A 24,015-nucleotide genomic window follows, 5' to 3' on the forward strand; every position below is an offset into this window, starting at 1 on the left:
AGCAGTGACGGTTACACCTCTAGGAAGCAATTCGAAGTACACCACACATTCGCTGTTCCACCGGAGGCATAACATTATCTTTTGTGGATGTGCGGAAGTCTTTGTACGGGAAGTTGCTGCTTTGTTTAGTTTCACCCAACTATAGAGCACAGGAATGGTTGGTGCTGTTCATAAACCATCTGATCACGAACAAACAGAGATGCACAAATGGGCAACTACTGATTTTTCTGATTTTGGCTTAGAGTATGCGGTACCCATACACGTGATTTGTGAACCTCCCCACTGAATGCAAATGTCGCACGATTGTGTAATGATCACAATTCTTGACATTTAGCCGGCCGGTGTGGCCCAGCGGTACTAGGCCCTTCAGTCTGGAACCACGCGACCACTACGGTCGCAGGTTCGAATCCTGCCTCGGGCATGGATGTGTGTGATGTCCTTAGGTTAGTTAGGTTTAAGTAGTTCTAAGTTCTAGGGGACTGATGACCACAGATGTTAAGTCCCATAGTGGTCAGAGCCATTTGAACAATTTGAACATGCACGGGATGCATAAGCATGGAGAGCTGCATCAAACCAGACTTTGGACTGAAGACCACATCATCAACAACAAAATTAAAATCGACTTTATTCGCCCGAAATCGAAGAGAGAAAAACTCGTAAACACCACGAAGTTCACTTGTATTATGAAGAGAAGCAACAGTGGGCCAATCCGGTGTTTTGTAGTGGAAAACAAGCACATTATATTATTCTTAATCAAGCGACGGAAACATCGTCCAGGCGCAGTAATACGTGTAGAGACGTTCGGAATCGTGGTTGAACAATTTTCACATTGTTGAAAATAGTACACTCCTATAAAATACAATTAGAAGTTATGTTATTTCCTTCTTTATAGGGCTCAGAAGCAAATTAGTGACTTCTCAGTTCACTCGTTAGTGAAGTATTCAGCATTCGTGGTGCAGTTGCTAACGTTCAGGCTGCGGGCCACATCATGTTTTTCGGAGGTGGGACGTTCTCAAACGAGGTTCGGTCATTCTCGTTGTATGAAAGGAAGAATCGTTTGGAATTAAGAAATAAATATTGATGCGCAAACCATCAAAGTAGCTTCAAATCGAAACGCTTGCAGCGGGCTGGAAGCCACAGTAATTTTATTTTCACTTAGAATACACGCGAAGTCCGCACAGCTAGCGACATAACTCCCCGATATAATACTCTACAATTTGCTCGATTACGTAGCACAAATGCAGTACTGTCACTCAATGATGTCCAGCTTACGACGAGTTGTAATAAAGTTCAGTTTCCGCTACGTAATTAATGTTTTGTTTATTTGCAGGTAGACATCCGCATTCCCAACACATCACGCCGCTAGAGGAGGCAAAACAAAATAGCGCCGACTATTGATAAAGAGGATATGGGCTGCCTCATTTCGCCTAGCCGCCTCCAGCGGCGAGCTGCGGAGCTATGATGCGAAGATTGCAATGTGTACTAGGACTGCAGACGTATACTTGCAACCAAAAAATTAATTACGTAACTTTATTTTTAATTAAAACCCCTCGTAATTGCTGTGAACGAGTTTTATGAGGATGTGATCATTCAAAGAGCGAAGTGAGACGCTGTTCTCGCTTGCGTGAGGTGTGGAATTCAAATTCTCCAGCTTTACATTATCCGTAGTTACTTTAAAATCGCTTCGAGTAAATTCCTTTGAAAATCCCACATCTGATTTCCTGCTTCATCCTCTGAAACCCTAGCTTATAACACATCCCTGAATACTCAGTCTCGACAATGTTTTATACGTTAATCTTCCTTGGGGATATTACGCGATAGCCACGTCTCCTGACAACGTACTGCAGCCGCTAGCCCTCGCCGTGCAGGACGTCCGAACCAGTTGTGTGACTGGATGACAGCAGTCGCTTTATGTGCAGCGTATATCTCTTCTGCATTCCTTTTCGAGAGAGGAGAACACAGAACGTTCCATCTTCTTCTCTCTGAAGTGAAGCACAACAAAGAGGAGCGCCAGACACTGCGCGTCGCAGGGCCGCACGCTGCAGGTGTGGGGACCGGATGCTATGAATCTTGTTTTCTGGGACACTTCCTTCTCGTCATAGCATGCTGTTCCTCGGATCCACTCCAGCAGGCTAGCTAACGACAGAACGCCACCTGTTCGCATCTGAGACATATCGGCTTCCTTCCAGTTCACTACACTTCGTTATTGACAGATGCCAGTTCACTGCACGAACAGGTAATTTCTTATCACGAAACTCCCTTAATTTCGACATTACCATAGAACGTTTCTCATTTTCATTATCAAACTTTTTCTTTTTTTTATAGCAAATTCTAGTGAAATGTGTGTTATGAGCTACGGCTAATCGAGGGTATATTTTATCAACGTGTGATGTGTTCAAAATGCACTTACGTTATGGAATTCCTATCATCGTGTACAACCTTTATAAGATAAATTAATTAAGAAACAGAAGATTTGTTCCGTTTTCTTTACAAATTTGTGCACGCGGAATAATGTCACGCAATACGTTGTGTCTTCTGATCTGTGGGACTATGAGACATTATCTCAAGTTAAATTTTTCAAACATTATTTTTAATCGAGAAGGGAGATTATGCTATAACATCATCTCGACAGAATTATCATTAAAGACAGTGCAAAAGTCGGTCTGGAAAGGGCGGAGAAGGTAATCGGACATGTCTTTTTAAACAAAATATCACGTCATTTGCCTTAATCCGTGTCACAGGATGAGGATCTCGTTAAACACTGCTCCATCTACTTTGCTCTTTTTTGTCGGTGTATAGAAAATACAGCGTGATCCAGCTAAGCTGATCATCTAAGATATCTCCTCAAGCCTTTAAGATAGCCCAGTTCTGCTCTCAGTCACATGAATTGTGAAAATGTCGGCTCTAAGCGACATGTAGTCTCTCTTAATAGCTATATTAGTTGCAGATATATAGATATGAAAGTCGCTTTTTCAAACTGAACTTTAGTAATTTCTGCTGCTGGTATCGTAGCTCTACAGGAGACGAATCCAGCGGAGTTTCACTCTTCAAAATATTATTTTCAGTTTCGGAGAACTTATAATATTTAGAATTTAGGCTTTTTTGATTTTAACATGAAGCTGATTGCTGTCAACGGAATACTGGATATAAGTTTGATTAAAAACTGATGCTAATCAAACTTGGTTATATACTGTTGGGCTGCCACACCAACAGGAAGTCAAAAGTCGTGACATCTAAGAATGGTCACCAGCTGACTTCTTTAACAGCCCTACTCTCGTTTCTGCCAGAGCCTTGAAAGAAAGCTACAAAGTCTAAAAATGAATAGATTCGTAAAACAGAGAATTCAGGTGTAAAGATTGGTAAGTTATAGCTTGACGTCATGATACACACTAACGTTGCAAAATTACGCCAGCAATAGTGACAAAAAGTAAATCACAAAAGAATGTTGCCATAAACACTTCCTTAGAATTTCATTTTCCACAGTCTACTTCAATACACTTTTCAATCGCTGATGTAAGGACTTCCGGACAGATTTAAGAGATTTCTTCGTTGTCATTGCGCGTGTTTTAAATTCTCCTGAGTCGTCGGAAATGTGTAAAGACCTCATCGTTGAGTTTACCCCAGAGAAAGAGTCCAGTGGCGCTTACAGTGATACTTCCTTTAGGAGAGCACTTCGGTAAATAATGGTGCGTATTTTTCACCCGTTAAGGTTTCTTCAGTGAAGTACGGACTAATCATGTAGTCTCTACCAACCCCCACCAAATGTTAACGTTCTACTGCCTCTGATGTTCAACCTTGAACAGCGAACGCAGATTCTAAACGATCCAAGAAAACATATTTCCTACATTCAGGTCTCCCTGATTAGTAAAGGTAAATTCATCGGTAAAAAAATCCTTAGAATAAAGAATCTATTGCCCTGACGTCGCATCTGAATCGAGCTATGTGCGTCTTCTCCAACCCCGCTGGTAAATGGCTGCTGAAATGAATCATGACACGAATGGAAGCTATTTGTGCACAAAATGGTAACTACGCTGGGCGACTTGTTTCAGAGACACTATAATTTATATGAAGTCAACATGTGCATTATGAGCAACAGCTGCCACATCACCCATTTCGTTCGCTCAGCTTGTTGCTGGCTTGATCCTTACCCTCTGTGCATTATTCCAGTGATCTTCCGAAAACAATTTTTTGCCCTTTCGCTAAAATGTCGTTGTTATAAGACACCATCTGTGTGCATCCCTTTGTGCGTACAACTGTTCTCCTCGCGTTCCTTCTGCATGCTCCGTAAGGAATTAGTATGTCTACTTTCTCTTGCTTTTTGAATGACGTTCATTTTTCAAACTAACTAGCACACGATGCACGTGACCGACACAGACACAACGAGAAACACATTTCCTCTGTGCTCCTTCTATACTTGTGTCACGGTGGTGCAACTTTCTGACCGGCCGATGCGACCGAGCGGTTCTAGGCGCTTCAGTCTGGAACCGCGCGACCGCTACGGTCGCAGGTTCGAATCCTGTCTCGGGCATGGATGTGTGTGATGTGCTTAAGTTAGTTAGGTTTAAGTAGTTCTAAGTTCTATGGGACTGATGACTCCAGATGTTAAGTCCCATAGTGCTCAGAGCCATTTGAACCATTTTTGCAACTTTCTGTTTCCTCATTATCCGTTTCACATATTTCCTAATTTGAGTATGAAATCATGAACTTATGCATAACACAGTAACCGGTTTCATGCTCAGAACAGATAAATCCTAAGTTATAAATACTGTAATTACTCTGAAACTAGTAATCGGATATTGAAGAGTGAAACTGAGTTGGATTCGCCTCTTTTAGAACTACGACACTATAGCAGGAGAAGTTACTGTAGTTCCATTTGAAAACGAGAAGCTGGTACCGATATCTCTGTATTTAATATAAATAAGAAAAGAGGCTATATGTTGTTTGGTGAATACTTTCTCACAAATGATCTGGGCGAATCACGGTATCCTAAACGGTTCCGGAAATATCTGTCGTGAACTTCTTCGCTGACTCTCCCTGTATATTATCAAGATAAAGTAGTGATAAACATAACTATTCACATCGTAGATTCAGATTACTTATTAAAATAATTTAATGAATGGGATCTTGGGTTGAAATTTGTGGAAAATAGACATTACAGTCATAGAGACAACAGCTGCGTCTTGGAGGGTCAGACGAACCATATTTCTAAACCTAAAGAAGAACATGTAATTGGAAGAAATTGCTAAATATTGGTGGACAGGGATTTTAACTGGAAGCAGACTGAATATATTAAACACGCTGGTGAAGTTTCGAGTCCAATTGCAAATGTAGGTAAGGAATGCTTAGTGCAGGTTTTGGCTAAATTGGTGAGATACAAGAACACTTTAACTAGTACAAACATTTATGAGATGTACTTTGTTCCCGGCACTTTCAGGGATTTTTTCTTGGATTGAGGACTAGTTCTGAGAACACTGAGCGTCGTGAGGCCATCTGCGGGGCTACTTGGATGGTTGTTGTTGTTGTGGTCTTCAGTCCAGAGACTGGTTTGATGCAGCTCTCCATGCTACTCTATCCTGTGCAAGCTTCTTCATCTCCCAGTACTTACTGCAACCTACATACTTCTGAATCTGCTTAGTGTATTCATCTCTTGGTCTCCCTCTACGATTTTTACCCTCCTAGCTGGCCTCCAATGCTAAATTTGTCATCCCTTGATGCCTCAGAACATGTCCTACCAACCGGTCCCTTCTTCTTGTCAAGTTGTGCCACAAACTCCTCTTCTCCCCAATTCTATTCAATACCTCCTCATTAGTTATGTGATCTACCCATCTAATTTTCAGCATTCTTCTGTAGCACCACATTTCGAAAGCTTCTATTCTCTTCTTGTCCAAACTATTTATCGTCCATTTTTAACTTCCATTCATGGCTACACTCCATACAAATACTTTCAGAAACGACTTCCTGACACTTAAATCTGTATTCGATGTTAACAAATTTCTCTTCTTCAGAAACGCTTTCCTTGCCATCGCCAGTCTACATTTTATATCCTCTCTACTCCGACCATCATCAGTTATTTTGCTCCCCAAATAGCAAAACTCCTTTACTACTTTAAGTGGATGGTAGCAGCGGTTAAAAAAGTAAGGAAAGCAGTCTACTGCCGGGATTATGTTGTGGTAACCCCACACAATTATTAAAATGACACCATACGGCAAAGGATACACGGTGGCAGGTTGACAACAAGTGTTCAAAAATGGCTCTGAGTACTATGGGACTTAACATCTGAGGTCATCGGTCCCCTAGAACTTAGAACTACTTAAACCTTACTAACCTAAGGACATCACACACATCCATGCCCGAGGCAGGATTCGAACCTGCGACCGTAGCGGTCGCGCGGTTCCAGACTGTAACGCCTAGAAACGCTCGACCACATTGGCCGGCACAACATGTGTTCATTTGAGCTTGATCGCTCAGGTACTTTTGAATGGTTTTTGAAGTGAGAGATATAATGTAATCGGTACTTGGAATTTATTAAATATCTATGAAATAAATTTTTAAATAGCCATGTTATATTGTGACTTACGTGTCCAATCAATGCTAAAAACATCTTAAGGTGAAAAATGACTCCCTCCTTCTAAGATCTGCCAATAAACGCCAGTTCCATGTGCTCATTACTTCCGACACCACATCGAGAGATTTCTTTGACTATTGCCTGTGAAATGAATCAACAGATATATATAATTTATTTATTTGGCATTAAAAAGGGGCAAATTAGCGCTCACAAAGTATGTTTTGCCATATTAAAATATTCACAGCGCCCCATTTACTCGCAGGCTATCTGGGCTAGGTCTATGGTCCCCACCACACAGGGCCCCCCACCACAGAAACATAAAATTTAAAAATGCCTTCATTTTAATGTAGCCCCTGCTGGCCCAGGGGGCAGAGCACTATACTCCGGCCATGGAGGTTCCGGGTTCAATCCTGGATAGAGCAGGGGGATTTTCCTCTTTCCGGACCCTCCAGAACGGCTCCAGGTCCATTCAGTCTGCTGTCAAAACGAGTAGCGGGGATCTTCCGCGTGGGTAAAAGATGGCAACGAGGAAGGGGCCGTCACCCCTCCATCCTCTTGTGCCGCGGTGAATAGTAAGGTTGCACCTAAACAGCAGTCAGGCTGAGAGTCCCGACAAGGGCTTGCGCCATAGGCTTTATCTTTTTACTTTGTTTTAATATTGTGGTGCGGGTCATCTTATAATCCCAAAAGCACAGAAGTAATTGCTTTTATGGGCGTATTCGGCTTATTTTTCAGTGGACAGCTGGTTGGAATTATACGAATACGTGGTGTCTGTTCTTTCGGACATATTCGAAAGATCAAACACCACGCATTCGTACACTCCTGGAAATGGAAAAAAGAACACATTGACACCGGTGTGTCAGACCCACCATACTTGCTCCGGACACTGCAAGAGGGCTGTACAAGCAATGATCACACGCACGGCACAGCGGACACACCAGGAACCGCAGTGTTGGCCGTCGAATGGCGCTAGCTGCGCAGCATTTGTGCACCGCCGCCGTCAGTGTCAGCCAGTTTGCCGTGGCATACGGAGCTCCATCGCAGTCTTTAACACTGGTAGCATGCCGCGACAGCGTGGACGTGAACCGTATGTGCAGTTGACGGACTTTGAGCGAGGGCGTATAGTGGGCATGCGGGAGGCCGGGTGGACGTACCGCCGAATTGCTCAACACGTGGGGCGTGAGGTCTCCACAGTACATCGATGTTGTCACCAGTGGTCGGCGGAAGGTGCACGTGCCCGTCGACCTGGGACCGGACCGCAGCGACGCACGGATGCACGCCAAGACCGTAGGATCCTACGCAGTGCCGTAGGGGACCGCACCGCCACTTCCCAGCAAATTAGGGACACTGTTGCTCCTGGGGTATCGGCGAGGACCATTCGCAACCGTCTCCATGAAGCTGGGCTACGGTCCCGCACACCGTTAGGCCGTCTTCCGCTCACGCCCCAACATCGTGCAGCCCGCCTCCAGTGGTGTCGCGACAGGCGTGAACGGAGTGACGAATGGAGACGTGTCGTCTTCAGCGATGAGAGTCGCTTCTGCCTTGGTGCCAATAATGGTCGTATGCGTGTTTGGCGCCGTGCAGGTGAGCGCCACAATCAGGACTGCATACGACCGAGGCACACAGGGCCAGCACCCGGCATCATGGTGTGGGGAGCGATCTCCTACACTGGCCGTACACCATTGGTGATCGTCGAGGGGACACTGAATAGTGCACGGTACATCCAAACCGTCATCGAACCCATCGTTCTACCATTCCTAGACCGGCAAGGGAACTTGCTGTTCCAACAGGACTATGCACGTCCGCATGTATCCCGTGCCACCCAACGTGCTCTAGAAGGTGTAAGTCAACTACCCTGGCCAGCAAGATCTCCGGATCTGTCCCCCATTGAGCATGTTTGGGACTGGATGAAGCGTCGTCTCACGCGGTCTGCACGTCCAGCACGAACGCTGGTCCAACTGAGGCGCCAGGTGGAAATGGCATGGCAAGCCGTTCCACAGGACTACATCCAGCATCTCTACGATCGTCTCCATAGGGGAATAGCAGCCTGCATTGCTGCGAAAGGTGGATATACACTGTACTAGTGCCGACATTGTGCATGCTCTGTTGCCTGTGTCTATGTGCCTGTGGTTCTGTCAGTGTGATCATGTGATGTATCTGACGCCAGGAATGTGTCAATAAAGTTTCCCCTTCCTGGGACACTGAATTCACGGTGTTCTTATTTCAATTTCCAGGAGTGTATAACTGATTCTCCTCGATGGGTCATGAATCTACCACCTTCAGCGCGGATGGCGCAGTGGTTAACGTCACTGCCAAGTAAGCAGCAGGTCCTGGGTTCGTGACCCAGTGTGGCACCCATTTTCACTCGTCACCGCTGATTCCGCATAAAGTCTCGATGCAGCTGACATCAATAATGTATTCCCTTTCCTTTCCTTTCTCCTCCACCCACCTTCAGTTTACATAATAAGGCATTAATTAAGTCAGCATTCACCTCGTGCTCCCTCCCATCAAATTTTCCAGATCTCATCTTATCAAACAAGTGCCATACCACTTTCTGCAGCAAGACACGAATTCTTGACCTGTTGAACGTTAACGAAATGTTGCGGGAAACGTACGCGGTGCATTAATGTCCGTAGCGTGTATGTGTTGTCATGGAGGTTCACACGACCACACTGAGCATTTAACGGGAAATTCAAAAAGTAGAATAGTTTTTTTTAATGGGAATTTATTTTACTGATTTTTTCGTTGTTATAAATTTACTATTACCAATTGGAAAAATCTCCGAAAAATTGTCAAAACAGCCCTACTACAGCATTCTGCCGGCTGCGGCTATAAGGAAAGAAGGAAGGCAGGAAGATCGGGTTTAACGTCCCGTCGACATCGAGGTCATTAGAGACGGGGCTGCGCTTGGCATCGTAGCGCAATACACAGAGCTTCCTTGATAGCTGTAATAGTTGTTGTAGGCGAATAATAAACTGTAAAAGCAAATGTGAAGCTAACGATATAATAAGATGATATTATATTTTTCTGTGTAATTTTTTTATTATGACCCACCATAAACTACAAGCTATTTCCGTTAAAAAGAAAGAAAAAATTCAAAACTAGAAGTGCCAAAAGATGTTTCGTTTATTTTTATATTTCATCAGTTATTTAAACCTTAACTTGCATAATAAAATTTTATATAATTAAAAGATCTTAAATGTTGAATTATAGTCCTTTGATTCGAAAACTGCTCTAAAACTCTGTTTTTAAATAGTGTCATTGGTCTTCACATGAGATGAACAGAAATTTTTGTATAGCTTTAGACAGTTTCTGTAGCGAACTAGTGCTGAAAGCATGCACGAGAGCCTCGATACCTGAATATTGGGAAGTACTAAATGACTGTCAGGTATTATATGGCGTAACTTGAAGTGTGTTCTTCACTTCTGCTATATGCTGTAACTTAATGTACAACAAACTGTCCACCAACATAGTATTTCGAGTCACACAAGGCATGCAGCAACTGTAGTAATGTGTGTGGGGTATCAGCGAATAAGAGAGGGTCATAAAAACTGGAGAACAGGTATTTGACCATGGATTGTGACTTGCAATGCGAGTTACTGCCTCCTCTTTCATATGGCCTTAATGAACAAACGATGTTCACCGATGACCGAAAGCATTATGATCACTTGATTGATAGCGTGTAGGTCCAGCATTGGAACACAAATCAGCAGCGATTCTGCATTGCATGAGCTCCACAAGTTCTTAGTAGATTTACAGAGGTGTGAGGCACTAGGCGTCTACGCAAGGTTCAAGCAGTTCTCGTAAATTACGGGCCAGAGGTTTGAAAGCGCAGAACTGACGCCTGATAGCGTGCCAGATGTGTTCCATTGGAATCACGTCTGATGAATTTGGTAGCCAAGATATCAACAACAGATCACTGTTGTGCTCTTCAAATAACTCAAGCACGATTCTGGCCTTGTGACATCGACATTTATCCTTCTGGGAGTGCTGGAAGATGCCTTCGCTGTCAGGGAAGATATTAGGCATGAAGAGATCCGATTACTACCACTGGTCCCATGCATGCCCGGATGAATACCCACCATCGCATATTACCGCCCGACGACATGCGTTTGCGGCGTAGTACATATTTCGAGCATCCATTGGTCTGCATGGCGGTGTATCCCGACACGATCATTGACCTGGCCTAAAAAAAGAAAAGAAAAAGTGATCCGTAGGACCAAGTGATATGTTTTCATTTATCCGAGGTTCTATCTCGTTGATTCTGTTTCTACTGTAACCGTAATTGACGATGTCGTTGGTATCACTGGATCAACATGGAACATGTACTGGCCATCTGCTGCCGAGTCCTGTGTTTAACAATGTGCGCTGAATATTACGATCTGAAACACTCGTGGCTGCATCAGCGTTGTGCTCTATCTATAGATGTGTTTTAGCGAGCGTCCTATGATGATCTTTGGACCTCCAACACCTTGTTGCCGACTCGTGGTTTCCTCGTCCTTCAGTCACGTTCCAAGATGGTCACGACCGTGGCACGCGAACAGCCAACAAGCTTCGACTCTTCTGATATGTTCGTTCCCAAGCGCCGTGCCATAACAGTCTGTCCTTTGTCGAGGTCAACAACGTCTGTTGGTTTCCCCATGGGTGACCCATGTCGTCACTAGAATGATTACCCTTTCATCTCTGCTCCGCTTATGGGCTTTTCTCACAGTCACGCCACCAGGCGGCTCTGAGTCTCGCGGTGGGCAGCGGTCATAATGTCTAGGCTTATCAGTGCAGATTGCACGGTCCCTCCTTTATCGACAGTTTGACAACGTCTGCTGTGAAGCGGATATTAGCATACATGCCATTGTTTCGGATTCCACTGACCAGAAATCGCCAACACACTGAGACAACAACAGGCTCGTTGTGGAATCTCTACTCTTACATACTGAGGACATTCTCAGCTTTCGATACATAAGACAGGTTTTAGCCTCCGTCAGGCGGCTTCAGCTGCCAAGAGAATGTGCACTCATACGGGTACCACAGCTCCACTGCTCTGCATGGTCGACTGACGTGACTCTCCGTACATGTGTACGATACACTTGGTCGGCAGCTTGTCGTCGTGGTTCTCGTGCTACGATTTTTGATGATTTATGGAGTTGTAACCGAATCACGTGGAGGTAAACTCACCATGAACACACAGGATGTATCATACCCAATAGCGAAAACTGAAATGAGTAAAAGTATACGATAACTGAGGGTGAGCAAAATAAAACGGACTTGGAAAGTATTTATAAGAATAGCGTGGAACTGATCCTTGTTAATGAACAAGAGAACAACTGATCACAGAAAACGCTGGAAACCGTGCTTTAGATGCACCAATCGGTTGCTGTCACATGTCTGTATGTCCATATCTTCTCTGTGTGTCCATATCTTCACTGTGTAATTATGTTTGAGTGGGTGAGAGGACCAGAGGCGTTTAGTTACCAGTTGAATGCAACACAAAATGGTTCTCAAAATAATACAGCGCGTGTTCATTGTCGATTGTCCTCCGAAGCACAATTTGTGGAAAACGTGTGCGTAACTGTTTGCGCAGGAGTTAAAGGCTGGAGGTGAATTGATAAATACTCCAGCAAATTTTGTAATACAAATCTTGGTGGCAAAATGGCGCGAAACGGGCTCTGTAGTGAATAAAAATCCTAACGATCCGAAAAGTGTTCGAATACCAGGAAACATTGCTCAGGCGGAGGGAGGTCTGGAATAAAGTCTGACGACATCTAAGCGCCGTTTGTCTATACAAGTGGGATTTAAGATACATTATCGAGAAGGATCTGCATGTATTTCCCTGTAAGTTTACTGTTGTGCATTACTTAAGGCATCCAGACGAAATTTCGCGTGTTGACTTCTGCTAATGTGAAGTATGATCAGGGCTTTTGGATCCTCAGGTTTTCATTTCTTCAGATGAGACCTGGTTCAGCCTCTTAGGATACGTGAACTCCAAGGACATGCACCATTATGCATCAGAAAATCCGTATCAGTACTTTGGAGAGCTGTTGCATAATCTCAGTATTGGTCTCTGGCATGCAGTACCTGGCCTCCGCACCGTAACAGCATTCTTTCTTCAAATAGGTAATGCTAACCATTATGTCCAAAATTCGTTTAACCCACATGTGCATCAACTTACAGAAGATGTACTACTCCGTGAATGTTTTCAGTAAGACGGAGCAACAGCACACACCACTTTGAGAACCTTGTTTCGCGTGCGTGAAGTGTTCGGTGAGGAGAGGACAATCAGCAAAGGCAGTGCAGTGTCCTGGCCACCTCGGTCATCTGATCTCTCCATCTGTGATTGTCATTTGTGGTGCAAACCGAAGCGTCAGGTGCACTTTAATTATCTTCATTCACTGTAAGTTCTACAGCTTGTATACTATTCGCGGATGCAACAGGAAATGGAGAAATTGGTAGTGGTATGCCAAGTATCCTCCTCGATTCGCGGATGTACCAAAAAAAGGAGGAATTGATAGTAGTACGCTAGGTACCCTCCGCAACACGCCGCTGAGTGGGTAGTATGACACATACACTGCGCAACGCAATTAAATTATCACTTTTTTGGAACACTCATAATTGACTCCCATTGCAAAGCAGAAGGCCTGCAACCTTCCCCTGTAATGATGGAAAAGAGTGGCACCCTACGACGCCATACTAGAGCTCGGCGACGCTTTAAACAGCAAGGTGTCCACACACGTGAAAAAGACGTCACAGCTCAGAAGTCAAGAGAGGTGTAAGATGGATTAATGATATCACATTGGCACCAAATTTCACCAAAATTCTATCCAACACCAACGTAAGGGCGTTACACGATGGGAAGGTCATTACACCCCCTATTATCCACATTTCACACCTTCTTTTGGCGCCTCTGCCATAGAGGTCAGAGCCGGCCGGTGTGGCCGAGCGGTTCTAGGCACTTCAGTCTGCAACCGCGCGACTGGTACGGTCGCAGGTTCGAATCCTGCCTCGGGCATGGATGTGTGTGATGTCCTTAGGTTAGTCAGGTTTAAGTAGTTCTACGTTCTAGTGGACTGATGACCTCAGATGTTGAGTCCCATAGTGCTCAGAGCCATTTGAACCATAGAGGTCAGAACCGCGACGCCCAGCGTTGAAATCACGCGGCTTTCTTATGATTGGCCGAGGAAAACATTTCAGACACACCGCCGTTCTGAGTCCACGCGAAAAGATCTTAGAGGATACCACAGTGGGCATAAATAGAATCACCCCTTCCTTGGAGCGTACGTGCTGCACAGGGATAGCTCTTTCCCGAACGGGCAGAAAATTTAGCCTTCCTCCTGACATCGTTTGCTGCCGAATCATCCTAAGCTTACGTCTTTGCAATTGTATATTTCACTATTTCTCTTTCCTATTGTGAAGGTTTCTGTCTAGTATGGTGTTTTTCAACGAAAACAGAAATATTTGTAGCGTCTCTTCCCTGTTCATTTCTCCTCATTTTCGACGTTCCCCGGGCTCAACTCGGGGGAACCAACGTCCGGTCTTCTCTTCTGGTTCACTTCCACAGATGCTGCGTAGCGTATCCGTATAATGAATTAGCTGATTATTTTCGGATTTTCTTCGTAATTGAAGGAAGAAAATTTAGGGTTTCACGTCTGGTGACGATAAGATCTTTACAGGCGTAGCACAGACTTCGATAGGGGAAGGCCGCGGAACGAAATGAGCAGTGTCCTTTCGAAAGAGACAACGCTGAACTTTGCCTCAGTGCATTCGATTTAACCACGGGAACATAAACTTGGATGGCCGGGCGGGGATTGGATTCGTTCATAGTCCACATAAGCCCATCACGTAACAAAATTGTGTATTCTAACACCTTTTCAGAATACTGGAGACATTCAAAAGAGATAAACACAAAGATATCTGTAGCATACTAGGCGATAACGCCTAACAGATCACTGTATGAGATATCATATCCAAGCAGTATTGGCTGGTTTTCAACAACGACTGTTAACGTTAATAAATGTGGTTCACAGCAACTTATACCAATCGCAATTTTTAGTGTACTTTTGGAATTTTATTCATGGGTCATATTTCGAGGTCGTCAGATAACTAAAACCATACAAAAATATTTAGGTAAGCTATACAACGATTTTTAGTATTATTGTGCCGTAGAATGCTGTTTTCTTCGGTATAGCGTTTCTCCTTGCAACGTACTCCAACGAGCAACGTATGTTGACAGCGTCGCAAGCATTACTTCCACGTATATTGTCCACCTCGTCCCTTAATCATTATTACGTGCACCCAGAGATAGCATTTTCCATTTACGTTCTAGCTTTCGCGTAAGGTAAAGTCTCGTTTATTTCAATTAAAATGGCATTCTTGCAGGTTCGGTGTTCGCGTATAGCTTCGCTTTGAGACAATTATTTTTAACTAAGGCTTGCCGGAGAAGAAAATTTAACGTATACCCGATACATACAAGGTGCATGTGGCCATTAGTCTTAATAGAAACATCGCTCGGAGTATTGTCGCTAATCCCAGTTGCTGCTGTAACGGCTACAGTATAATTAGAAACGTACAGTTACCTATACGAACAGGAGACTTCAAACTCCACACATTGCCTTTTTTGCAAGTTGAAAATGCAAGAATAAATGAATGGTATCCCTGCGGGTTAAACAATTTCTGCTTTTATTTAAAATTATGTTGTTCCTTACTCTGCAGTTTTAGTTAAGATTAAAATCATGATTCGAAATGTTAACTACCGAAAGGTTAATTAATTATTTATTTTGTTGCTTACTGTTTCATGCTTAAGGTATCCTTTGATCAACATTATTTGTAATAAGGTTCATATAGCTTATTCTCCACTATGGAAAGAAACGAGTAATCTGCGTTAGAAATATTTTACGTAGTCCAAAAGTGGAACACAATCATAAACAGGATCAAATTTGCTTAATATTGTGCCAGAAAAAATTATCGGAACACGGTAACACATTTATCACACTTCAGTATCAAAACACGTAATTACAAAAATTCTTAAATTGAAATTACTTTTTTTAAGTAATAAAGGCGGCATAACACGCACGAGTCTCATGGTATGACAGACTTGATTCGTGGAATACTGGTCTCACGTTTGACTAGTTTGCCTTTTCCGTAGCTAGAGTCACGCTATTGAGGACACGCTGTTCTATGCATCATCCGAGTTTGGACTCATTCGGGCCAATCTTTCAACGTGTTCTAACTTTCCCTGATATCACAATACTTATACAGTCATAAAAGCATCATTCTACATCAGCAATTTTTGTCATAAGAAATTTAGATTTGAACGGGAATTTTAATGCCATTGCGAGATACGCCTTAGAAATTCCATTGTTGAATGTGTTAATTACTCTCTTGTCCGCTATTTTCAATCTGATTTTTACTTTTGGCCGAAAATGCTGCTCCTGATGACACACGGTGCTACCTACTGTGCTTCTCTTCTCAGTGCCGTGGGACACACATAACGCTGGTGGCTTTCAAGCCCTCGCATGGCAACGAACATTAAAATGTGCAGCTGATACAAACATTACGTTCTAAACGAAATTAACTGGACGCGCACACAGTGCGTATAATACCTTTTCGATTTCATTTAATTAACCGTAGATATCTGGACGAGCTTAAACACGTCCATGAGCGGCAATCAGATAATTTGCTAAATTAGCGCGCCCCCCAAAGTTTAAATGCGATACGTCGCTCTGTAGCCCGTTACTCCCACCGTATACCTGTAATGTATTTCCATTCTAAAGGTAAGCTTTTCTCGTTTATCTCAAATTTACTGAAAATTGTTTTGGGCTGGTTAGTCTGAAATAGCTTGAAAATCCATAACGGCAGTGATCACGGTGGAAAGTAATTTTCGAGTGTCCCATCCTGAAGTGATATTGCTAGAAGTATAACCTCAGCTCCGTGGCTACACGTATCTCTATTTCAGAATGAAGACTGATTCGACACGATAAACACTTTACAATAAAAAAGGTCGAGACTAACACACACAGATTAATATCCTTGTACAGGCGATCCACCCAAAGTGGATATCCTAAGCGAACGCAGCTGGTGCAAATATTCCAGTGGAGCTTTCGGTAAATGACAGTATGTCAGGGAGCGAGCAAGTACGTTGCCATAAGGCGCCTCTTAAAAACACATATACGCACGAAGGAACTGGATCAGACACTCCGTTGTAACTGAAATCTAATTTTTTTTAGAGGTATCTGAAGGTACGTGCGAAGAGAAATGGAATGAAACGTGAGACACAAAAGTCACGATATAGTTAATGGAGATGACATACAAACCCCTCCCGCCCACCCCCCTCCCTCCCTCACACACACACACACACACACACACACACACACACACACACACACACACACACACACAGACCAGGAGACACCATGGTAATACCGTGTAACAACTAGAAAATAACCCCAAATCGAAGATGAATAGTGTCCTTAACTTTAAAATATCCATTGGAAGCCAATGATCGATAAGCAAATTCCGTAGAGCTACCAGATGACGCGGATGTTGAGTGCTACGTTTCACTCGCTGCTCCAAATCGTCCCAAATATTTTCTATGGGATTAATATCGGGTGATTTACTGACAGTCGATGTGTAGCAGGATTCTTGACTGTCCATCAAGCCCAGAACGTATGAGTGCAGCCTTGTGAACGTAGTTGTTGTCATTTTGGAACACTGGAGTATCCACAGCCTTTTGTGAAGTACACAGTTCGAACTGTACCTTTCATTCCATTTCATTCGCAATGTCATTTTGTAAACTGATTAAGACAGACCTACAATCACTGACAATCTGTCTGGTATGAAACTGATAGTCGTTGAGAACGGCATGGCACTTGTCTCTGGTCACTGTCAGTCGGGCTCCTTTGAGGAGGACTATTCTTACGCCGTGTTACAGCATTCTTTTCCAACACGTTGGAAAGTTAGCTCTGATTAAACAGCAAATCGGTGTGATTAAGGGCACGTCAAAACAAAATCACTCTTTTCTCCCATTCTGTCACTTCTCCGTGTCAACCCAACGCTTACTGTGCTCAATCCACGCAACCGATCACCACGAACACACCACTTCACTGCCATGATACTTTCTGAGAAAAAAAAAAAAAAAAAAAAAAAAAAAAAAAATCTATGCACCACTGAGGAATCATCCGAATGGGGCGGAATTCGGTAGATGTGATGATGTGATGTACATGTACGGACAAGCAAATGATTACAACTTCAGAAAAATTGGATGATTAATTCAAGAGAAAGAGATTCACAAGTTGTACACTTCAATAACGTATTAGTCCACCACTTGTCCGTGTGTAAGCAGTTATTCGGCTTGGCATCGATTGACAGAGTTGTTGGATGTCCTCCTGACAGCTATAGTGCCGAGTTCTGTCCACTTGGCGCCTTAGATCGCCAAAATCCTGAGCTTGTTGGAGGGCCCTGCCCATAATTCACGAAAGGTTCTCAGCTAGGCAGAGAACCAAGATAGGGTTTGGCAAGCACGAAGATAAGCAGTAGAAACTCTCACTGTGTTCGGGGGAGCGTTGTCTTGCTGAAATGTAAGCGCAGGATGGCTTGGCATGAAGGGCAACAAAAAGGCGCGTAGAATATTGTCGACGTATCGCTGTGGTGTAAGGGTGCCACGGATGACAACCAGAGGGGTTTGCTATGAAATGAAATGGTGCCCTATACCATCACTCCTGGTTGCCAGGCCGTAGGGTTAGCGGTAGTCAGGTTAGTGTCCCACCACTGTCCAGGTCATAGGGGCTCAGTTAGAAATGTGACCCAACACTGAAACACTTCTGCTCCAGTCAATGAGATTTCACGCCGATGCCGTGTCTGGAGACGCCTCTGACAGTCGTGGGATACCAACTTGACTGTCGCCTACCATATGGGCAGCCAACGAGCACTGGTAGTCTGGGATGCCATTTAATTTCATAGCAGGACCCCTTCGGTTATCATCCATGACACCCTTACAGCATAGCGGTACCTCGACGGTATTCTGTTACCTGTTTTGTTACCCTTCATCCTGGGCTTGCATTTCAGCAAGGAAATTCCCAGCCGTACACGGCGAGAGTTTCTACTGATTGTCTGTGTGTTTGCCAAATCCTGCCTTGGCCAGGAAGGTCGTTGGATCTCTCCCCAGTTGAGAACATCTGGAGCGTTATAGGCAGGACTCTCCAACCAGCTAGGAATTATGACGATCAAACGCACCAACTGAACAGAATTTGGCATGATATCCCTTAGGAGAACATCCAGTAAGTCTGTCTGTCAATACTAAGCAGCACAACCGCTTGAATAAGGGCCAGAGGTGAACCATCGCGTTATTGACGTGCTCAATTTGTGAAGCTTCTTCTATTGAATAAATGATCCAATTTTTCTGAAACTGTAACAATTTATTTTTCTGTAGATTTGTATCACATCTACCCATTTCCGTCCCATTTGGATAATTCCTTCGTGGTGCGTCGCTTTTTTTCCTAAAACTGTATACTTCAGCTGTGAAGGACATCATTATCGCCTAGTACCAATTCGACACCATCTACAACGCTACAAAGCGACAATTGTGCCCTCTTAAAGGGATGATTAATATTTCGTCAGGTGAAATAATAACAATTTTGGTGGGTATCATATGGAGCAATTGACGGATAGCCCCATGGGTAGCAAACAACAGACAACATTCCTCTTCTGGTGAGGCTGCTTGGTAGTAGTCCCCGCAATCTGTTGTCATGTGTTGAGTCTGGGTTTCCCATTTCCAAATTTACGAATCAGTATAAACTGGACGCTGTACATATCAACGGCGAATCTTGCAGAAATTACGAAGCATCTGTCGAAATTTATGGTTCAAGTTACGCTAACAGAACGCACGTATGAAGGAAAACAATACAACTTCACAAACGCTCCTGTTGCTAGGTGGCTGGAATCCTCAAAGCGGCGTAGACGGAGATTTAGAAGCCAATGTTTGGAAGAAACCCCTACGCAGGTACGCGAGAATGTTGCAGTACCGTATTCCAGAACTGTACGAATAAACACATGTGCAACAGCAAAGATATCATCCATATCACTTGACTCCGAAACAGACTTTAAGGTCTTGAAGGAGTGACAATGAATTTTTTACAGTACGTACTACTTACTGATGAAGTGACCTTCACAATCCACTAAACTAACAATAACAATATCTTAACTCCACAATCAGGCCCTAAAGACAGCGCTACCCCATTATATGGTCAGCAAACAATTCTCCTGACCGTTGTCAGCATTATTAACCTTGGAGTCACAGCCTCTCATGCAAGTCACTCAAGTAACACCTCATTAGGTCTCACGAATCTGAATGAACCTCATTTCAGTCCTCTAACAAGGTAAAAATCCTCGGTAGTACCTGTAATCGAACTAAGGTATTCGGTGCTGCAGTAAGACACGCTACCATATCACTTACGGTGAATCGGCGGACACTTTTCCACCTCGCCACAGTACCTAAAGGAAACAGATTCACATTTCCTCAGAACGATTTTGCCGCTGCTTCTGGAGGAAATACTTGTCGACATCTGTTTCGAGCATGACGCCTGCGCTATGCAGTTGTGCTTTGGTGGCGAGGCAGTGTTAAATCAAACATTTCCAAACCTGTGAACTGGGCAGGGTAGTCTCCTCGCTCGTTCGACCATGCGTCTCTAGATTTCGTCCTGTGCGGAACGCTGAAAGATAATCTCCAGAACGGTTGCTATAACGCCATTTGACGCGCAGGAACGAAGTGTGATACCTTGTCGTAAGACTTCAGATTCTTCGTCGTTCGCTACATGTGCGTTTACATTTGTGTACTGCTGTCGATGGCCAAAATGTCGACTACTTGCTGATATGAAGCATTTCAACCACAACCGTGTTCCTTTATACTTTGATTGTGAATACGATTAATTTTTATTTGTTTGTATTTTTGTATTTTAGTTGTGCACGCGGTCTTTACACAACACAATTAACTACAGTGAAACATGTCTCGTGAAGTTCGTTGGTGTCGTAATAAAATTTTATGTTCACATCAAGAATGCGATCCTCATTTCCGCTATTGATCCATATCAGAACTGATCACGCCAGGAAGACGTATGGAGCTTATTGTTTCACAGTAGGCTCACGAGATTATGATAACAGACATTAGTCAGTGCCTGATATAGGTACAAAATACTATCATCCACCAATGGACTGTAACCTAAAAAATAACATTGCCAGTCATTAAAATTACAACACAAGGAAGGGTTACAAATAAGGAAATTTCACTTAATATGTGTATACAGTATAACAGGGAGAACGCATTATTATATGTGTAGGTGATGTGGGTGTATAATGCGCCTTCGAAGCTGAGTAGTCAGCTTTCTTGGTACTGCCAAGAACTTTTCCTTGGTGGAAGGACTGGTACGGAGTGTACCCAGCCTCTTGATGCCATTTAAGTGGTTACTTAAATGAGAAGCAGTGGCTCCACGGTGGGGACAGTCGGCAAAACGGCGGCAGCTGTGGGCTAACCACATTGCCCTCCCTACCGCGTCCACATGAAGTCGCAAGGCAGAGATGACGCGGTACCCAGTCGACTCCCTAGGGCCTTCAAGGCCCGGACAAGGAGCTCGATTTGGGGGTATACAGAGCACGAAATACATGGTGGTCAGAAACAGTTTTAAAAGCTTGTAAGGGTTTCCAGGGGAGGTTTTGCTCAGAAATAAGTTTCAAGAAAGTTCGATACGTTTCCGAACTATGTGGCATTAGAGTTAGCCAATCATGTCGCTGTGCGTGTAAATTCGAGCTGCCTGCCAGATGGAATTAGTGTCAGTTGTTCTCATAGCGTAATTTTTTTTTTCATGTGACTATGGCCTCCCGTAGGGTAGACCGTTTGCCGGATGCAAGTCTTCCGATTTGACGCCACTTAGGCGACTTGCGCGTTGATCGGGATGAAATGATGATGATTAGGACAACACAACACCCAGTCCCTGAGCAGAGAAAATCTCTGACCCAGCCGGGAATCGAACCCGGGCCCTTAAGATTGACATTCTGTGGCGCTGGCCACTCAGCTACCGGGGCCGGACATAGCGTAGATGATAGCGCATGAGACTGCTCAGCCTTTGGCTTGGGTTCGATCCTTACTACCATTCCATGTCCAATTTTTACATCACCCTCTTATTCGGTTGTAGGAAACCAAATGAAGCACACGTTTGGCGATACCGTCTCTGGTATGCCACATGAATATGCAAGCACAACGGCCTTATTGGCTAACTTCAATAATAAATAACTCGGACTGGGCGCAAAGTATTGAATTTGTTTTCTTAACAATTATTTATCAGCACAGCACGCCCTGCAACAAGTGTACTTTGTTTGATTCCTGTAATAAATAACACAGCTCTACAAAATAAAAATTTTTTGTCGTTGCCAGGGAAGTTTGAACGAAAATGGGATATTGTTATGATACTCATTCCGAGTATATTTGTACTTTTTCCAAATTGGCTTTGGTTTTTGAGATATAGGTTATTTGTGGAAATGAGAGTTTCATGTGGATAATATCGACTGCAGGGTCCATATGTGGTGTAATGTATTTGCTACCTGTTTTTTAATTAGTGATATTGTACTATCTTTATTAAACAATTGTGCTCAGGGAGTGCATCTGTGTGGTTGAGGATTACATCATGCAAACATCACACTGTCAGCATGTGTTCAGTCCTTTTGTGCGGGGCGTGCGTTGAAGATATTGAGGGTTGTGCAGATTTGAATTCGGCGGTACTCGACATTCATTTGTTGGCCGAGGTAATCCCCGCAACAGCCGATAGGTAGCGTTCAGTGTAAACAAGAAAAATGGCGATGGTCGAAAGTCACACACATGCGCAGTGCAGCTTCAAGGAGATAGAACCTTTTCATCGTGACGTAGCAAAGAAGAGGTGAGTATTCATTTCACACAAAACAATTAATGATGTTTGTTGGATGTGATTGACATGCAAATACAAGAAAGTTCTGCATAATATGTAGTATTTGTGCAATTTTGTTTTAGGAAAACATGAGTTCTTCACGCCGTCTTTGCGTGAACCATCCAGATGAGTTCTGCTACATTTGTGGTGAATACGTTCTTCAACAGAACAGGAAGAATATCACTCCTTTTGTGAAGGGAGCGTATCTGGCATATTTCGGAATTAAACTTGGAGATCAAGACAAGGCGTGGGCTTTTACTTGAATTGGGGCTGCCGGAATATAGACCAGAGGACTGGCGTCTCTTCATAGACAGTTCCACTAGAAGTTTAAAATGTGTTCTCCTACACAATGGCAATCGTTACGCATCTATTCCAACTGCCCACTCAACAAAACTTTGTGAAGCATATGCTAACATCAAGATGGTTCTGCAGAAAATTCAGTATATGCAGCACCAGTGGTTGATTTGTGTTGATTTGAAAATGGTGAACTTCTTGCTTGGACAACAAAGTGGATACACAAAGCACCCATGTTTTATCTGCATGTGGGATAGTAGGGCAAAGCACGAACATTGGAAGCAGAAAACATGGCCTCCAACGGAACATATGGCTGTTGGTGAAGCAAACATCATTAATGAACCTCTGGTTAGTAGGGACAAGATTGTTCTTCCACCATTACATATTAAGTTAGGACTAATGAAGCAATTCACCAAAGCTTTAGACAGAAATGGTAATTGCTTCACATACATCTGCAATACGTTCCCTGGACTCAGTAGTGAAAAACTTAAGGCAGGAATATTTGATGGTCCTCAAATTCGCAGGCTCATCAACGATACCAATTTTACAAGTGTCATGACTGTCACTGATGCATCGGCCTGGAACAGTTTTGTCGCTGTTGTAAAATGTTTTTTGGGCAATCATAAAGCTCCCAATTACGAGGAACTGGCCAAAAACATGCTCACTAACTTTCAAAACTTAGGAGCTAACATGAGCATAAAATTGCACTTCCTTCACAGCCACTTGGATCGATTTCCTCGTAATCTAGGTGATTTCAGTGAGGAACAAGGAGAGCGGTTCCATCAAGATATGAAAGGAATAGAGGAAAGATATAAAGGAAGATGGGACAGGCATATGATGGCAGATTATTGCTGGAATCTGCAACGTGACTGTTCTGAAGAGACCTATAAAAGGAAAGCGTGCAGGAAGCGGTTCGTCATGGACGGAAAATGATATACTTATAGAGAAACTTTTCAATTATGTTTTATACGTGGACAAATGCCTATCAGGTTTTCATAGAAGCTATTTATAAAGATTATTTTCTTTTTTCATTGTAGTTTGTAGCGCTCGAGTTCAGTATTAGCAATTTTTTCTAATTTTTTGAATAAATCATGCATTATCTCAAAAACTAGAGCCAAACTGCATAAATGGTTGCTATATTCGTCCTCAGCACCACTAACCCATCCTAAAGCCACTCAAATATCCTTGGCAAGAAAATGAGTGTTGACCAGTGTAATT

General features: G+C 43.4%; 1 protein-coding gene across 1 annotated transcript in view; it reads left to right on the forward strand.

Annotated features, from left to right (window-relative positions):
- Nucleotides 1-24,015, forward strand: part of LOC124556082 (protein eva-1) — a 350,386-nt gene that overhangs the window by 18,286 nt on the left and 308,085 nt on the right. Inside the window, exons 2-3 of the mRNA XM_047130109.1 lie at nucleotides 893-1,001; nucleotides 2,147-2,236. Of these exons, the coding sequence (XP_046986065.1) occupies nucleotides 893-1,001; nucleotides 2,147-2,236 (199 nt within the window). The remainder of the gene's footprint in view (nucleotides 1-892; nucleotides 1,002-2,146; nucleotides 2,237-24,015) is intronic.

This window comes from Schistocerca americana, chromosome X, assembly GCF_021461395.2.
Source record: "Schistocerca americana isolate TAMUIC-IGC-003095 chromosome X, iqSchAmer2.1, whole genome shotgun sequence".
Taxonomy (NCBI): domain Eukaryota; kingdom Metazoa; phylum Arthropoda; class Insecta; order Orthoptera; family Acrididae; genus Schistocerca; species Schistocerca americana.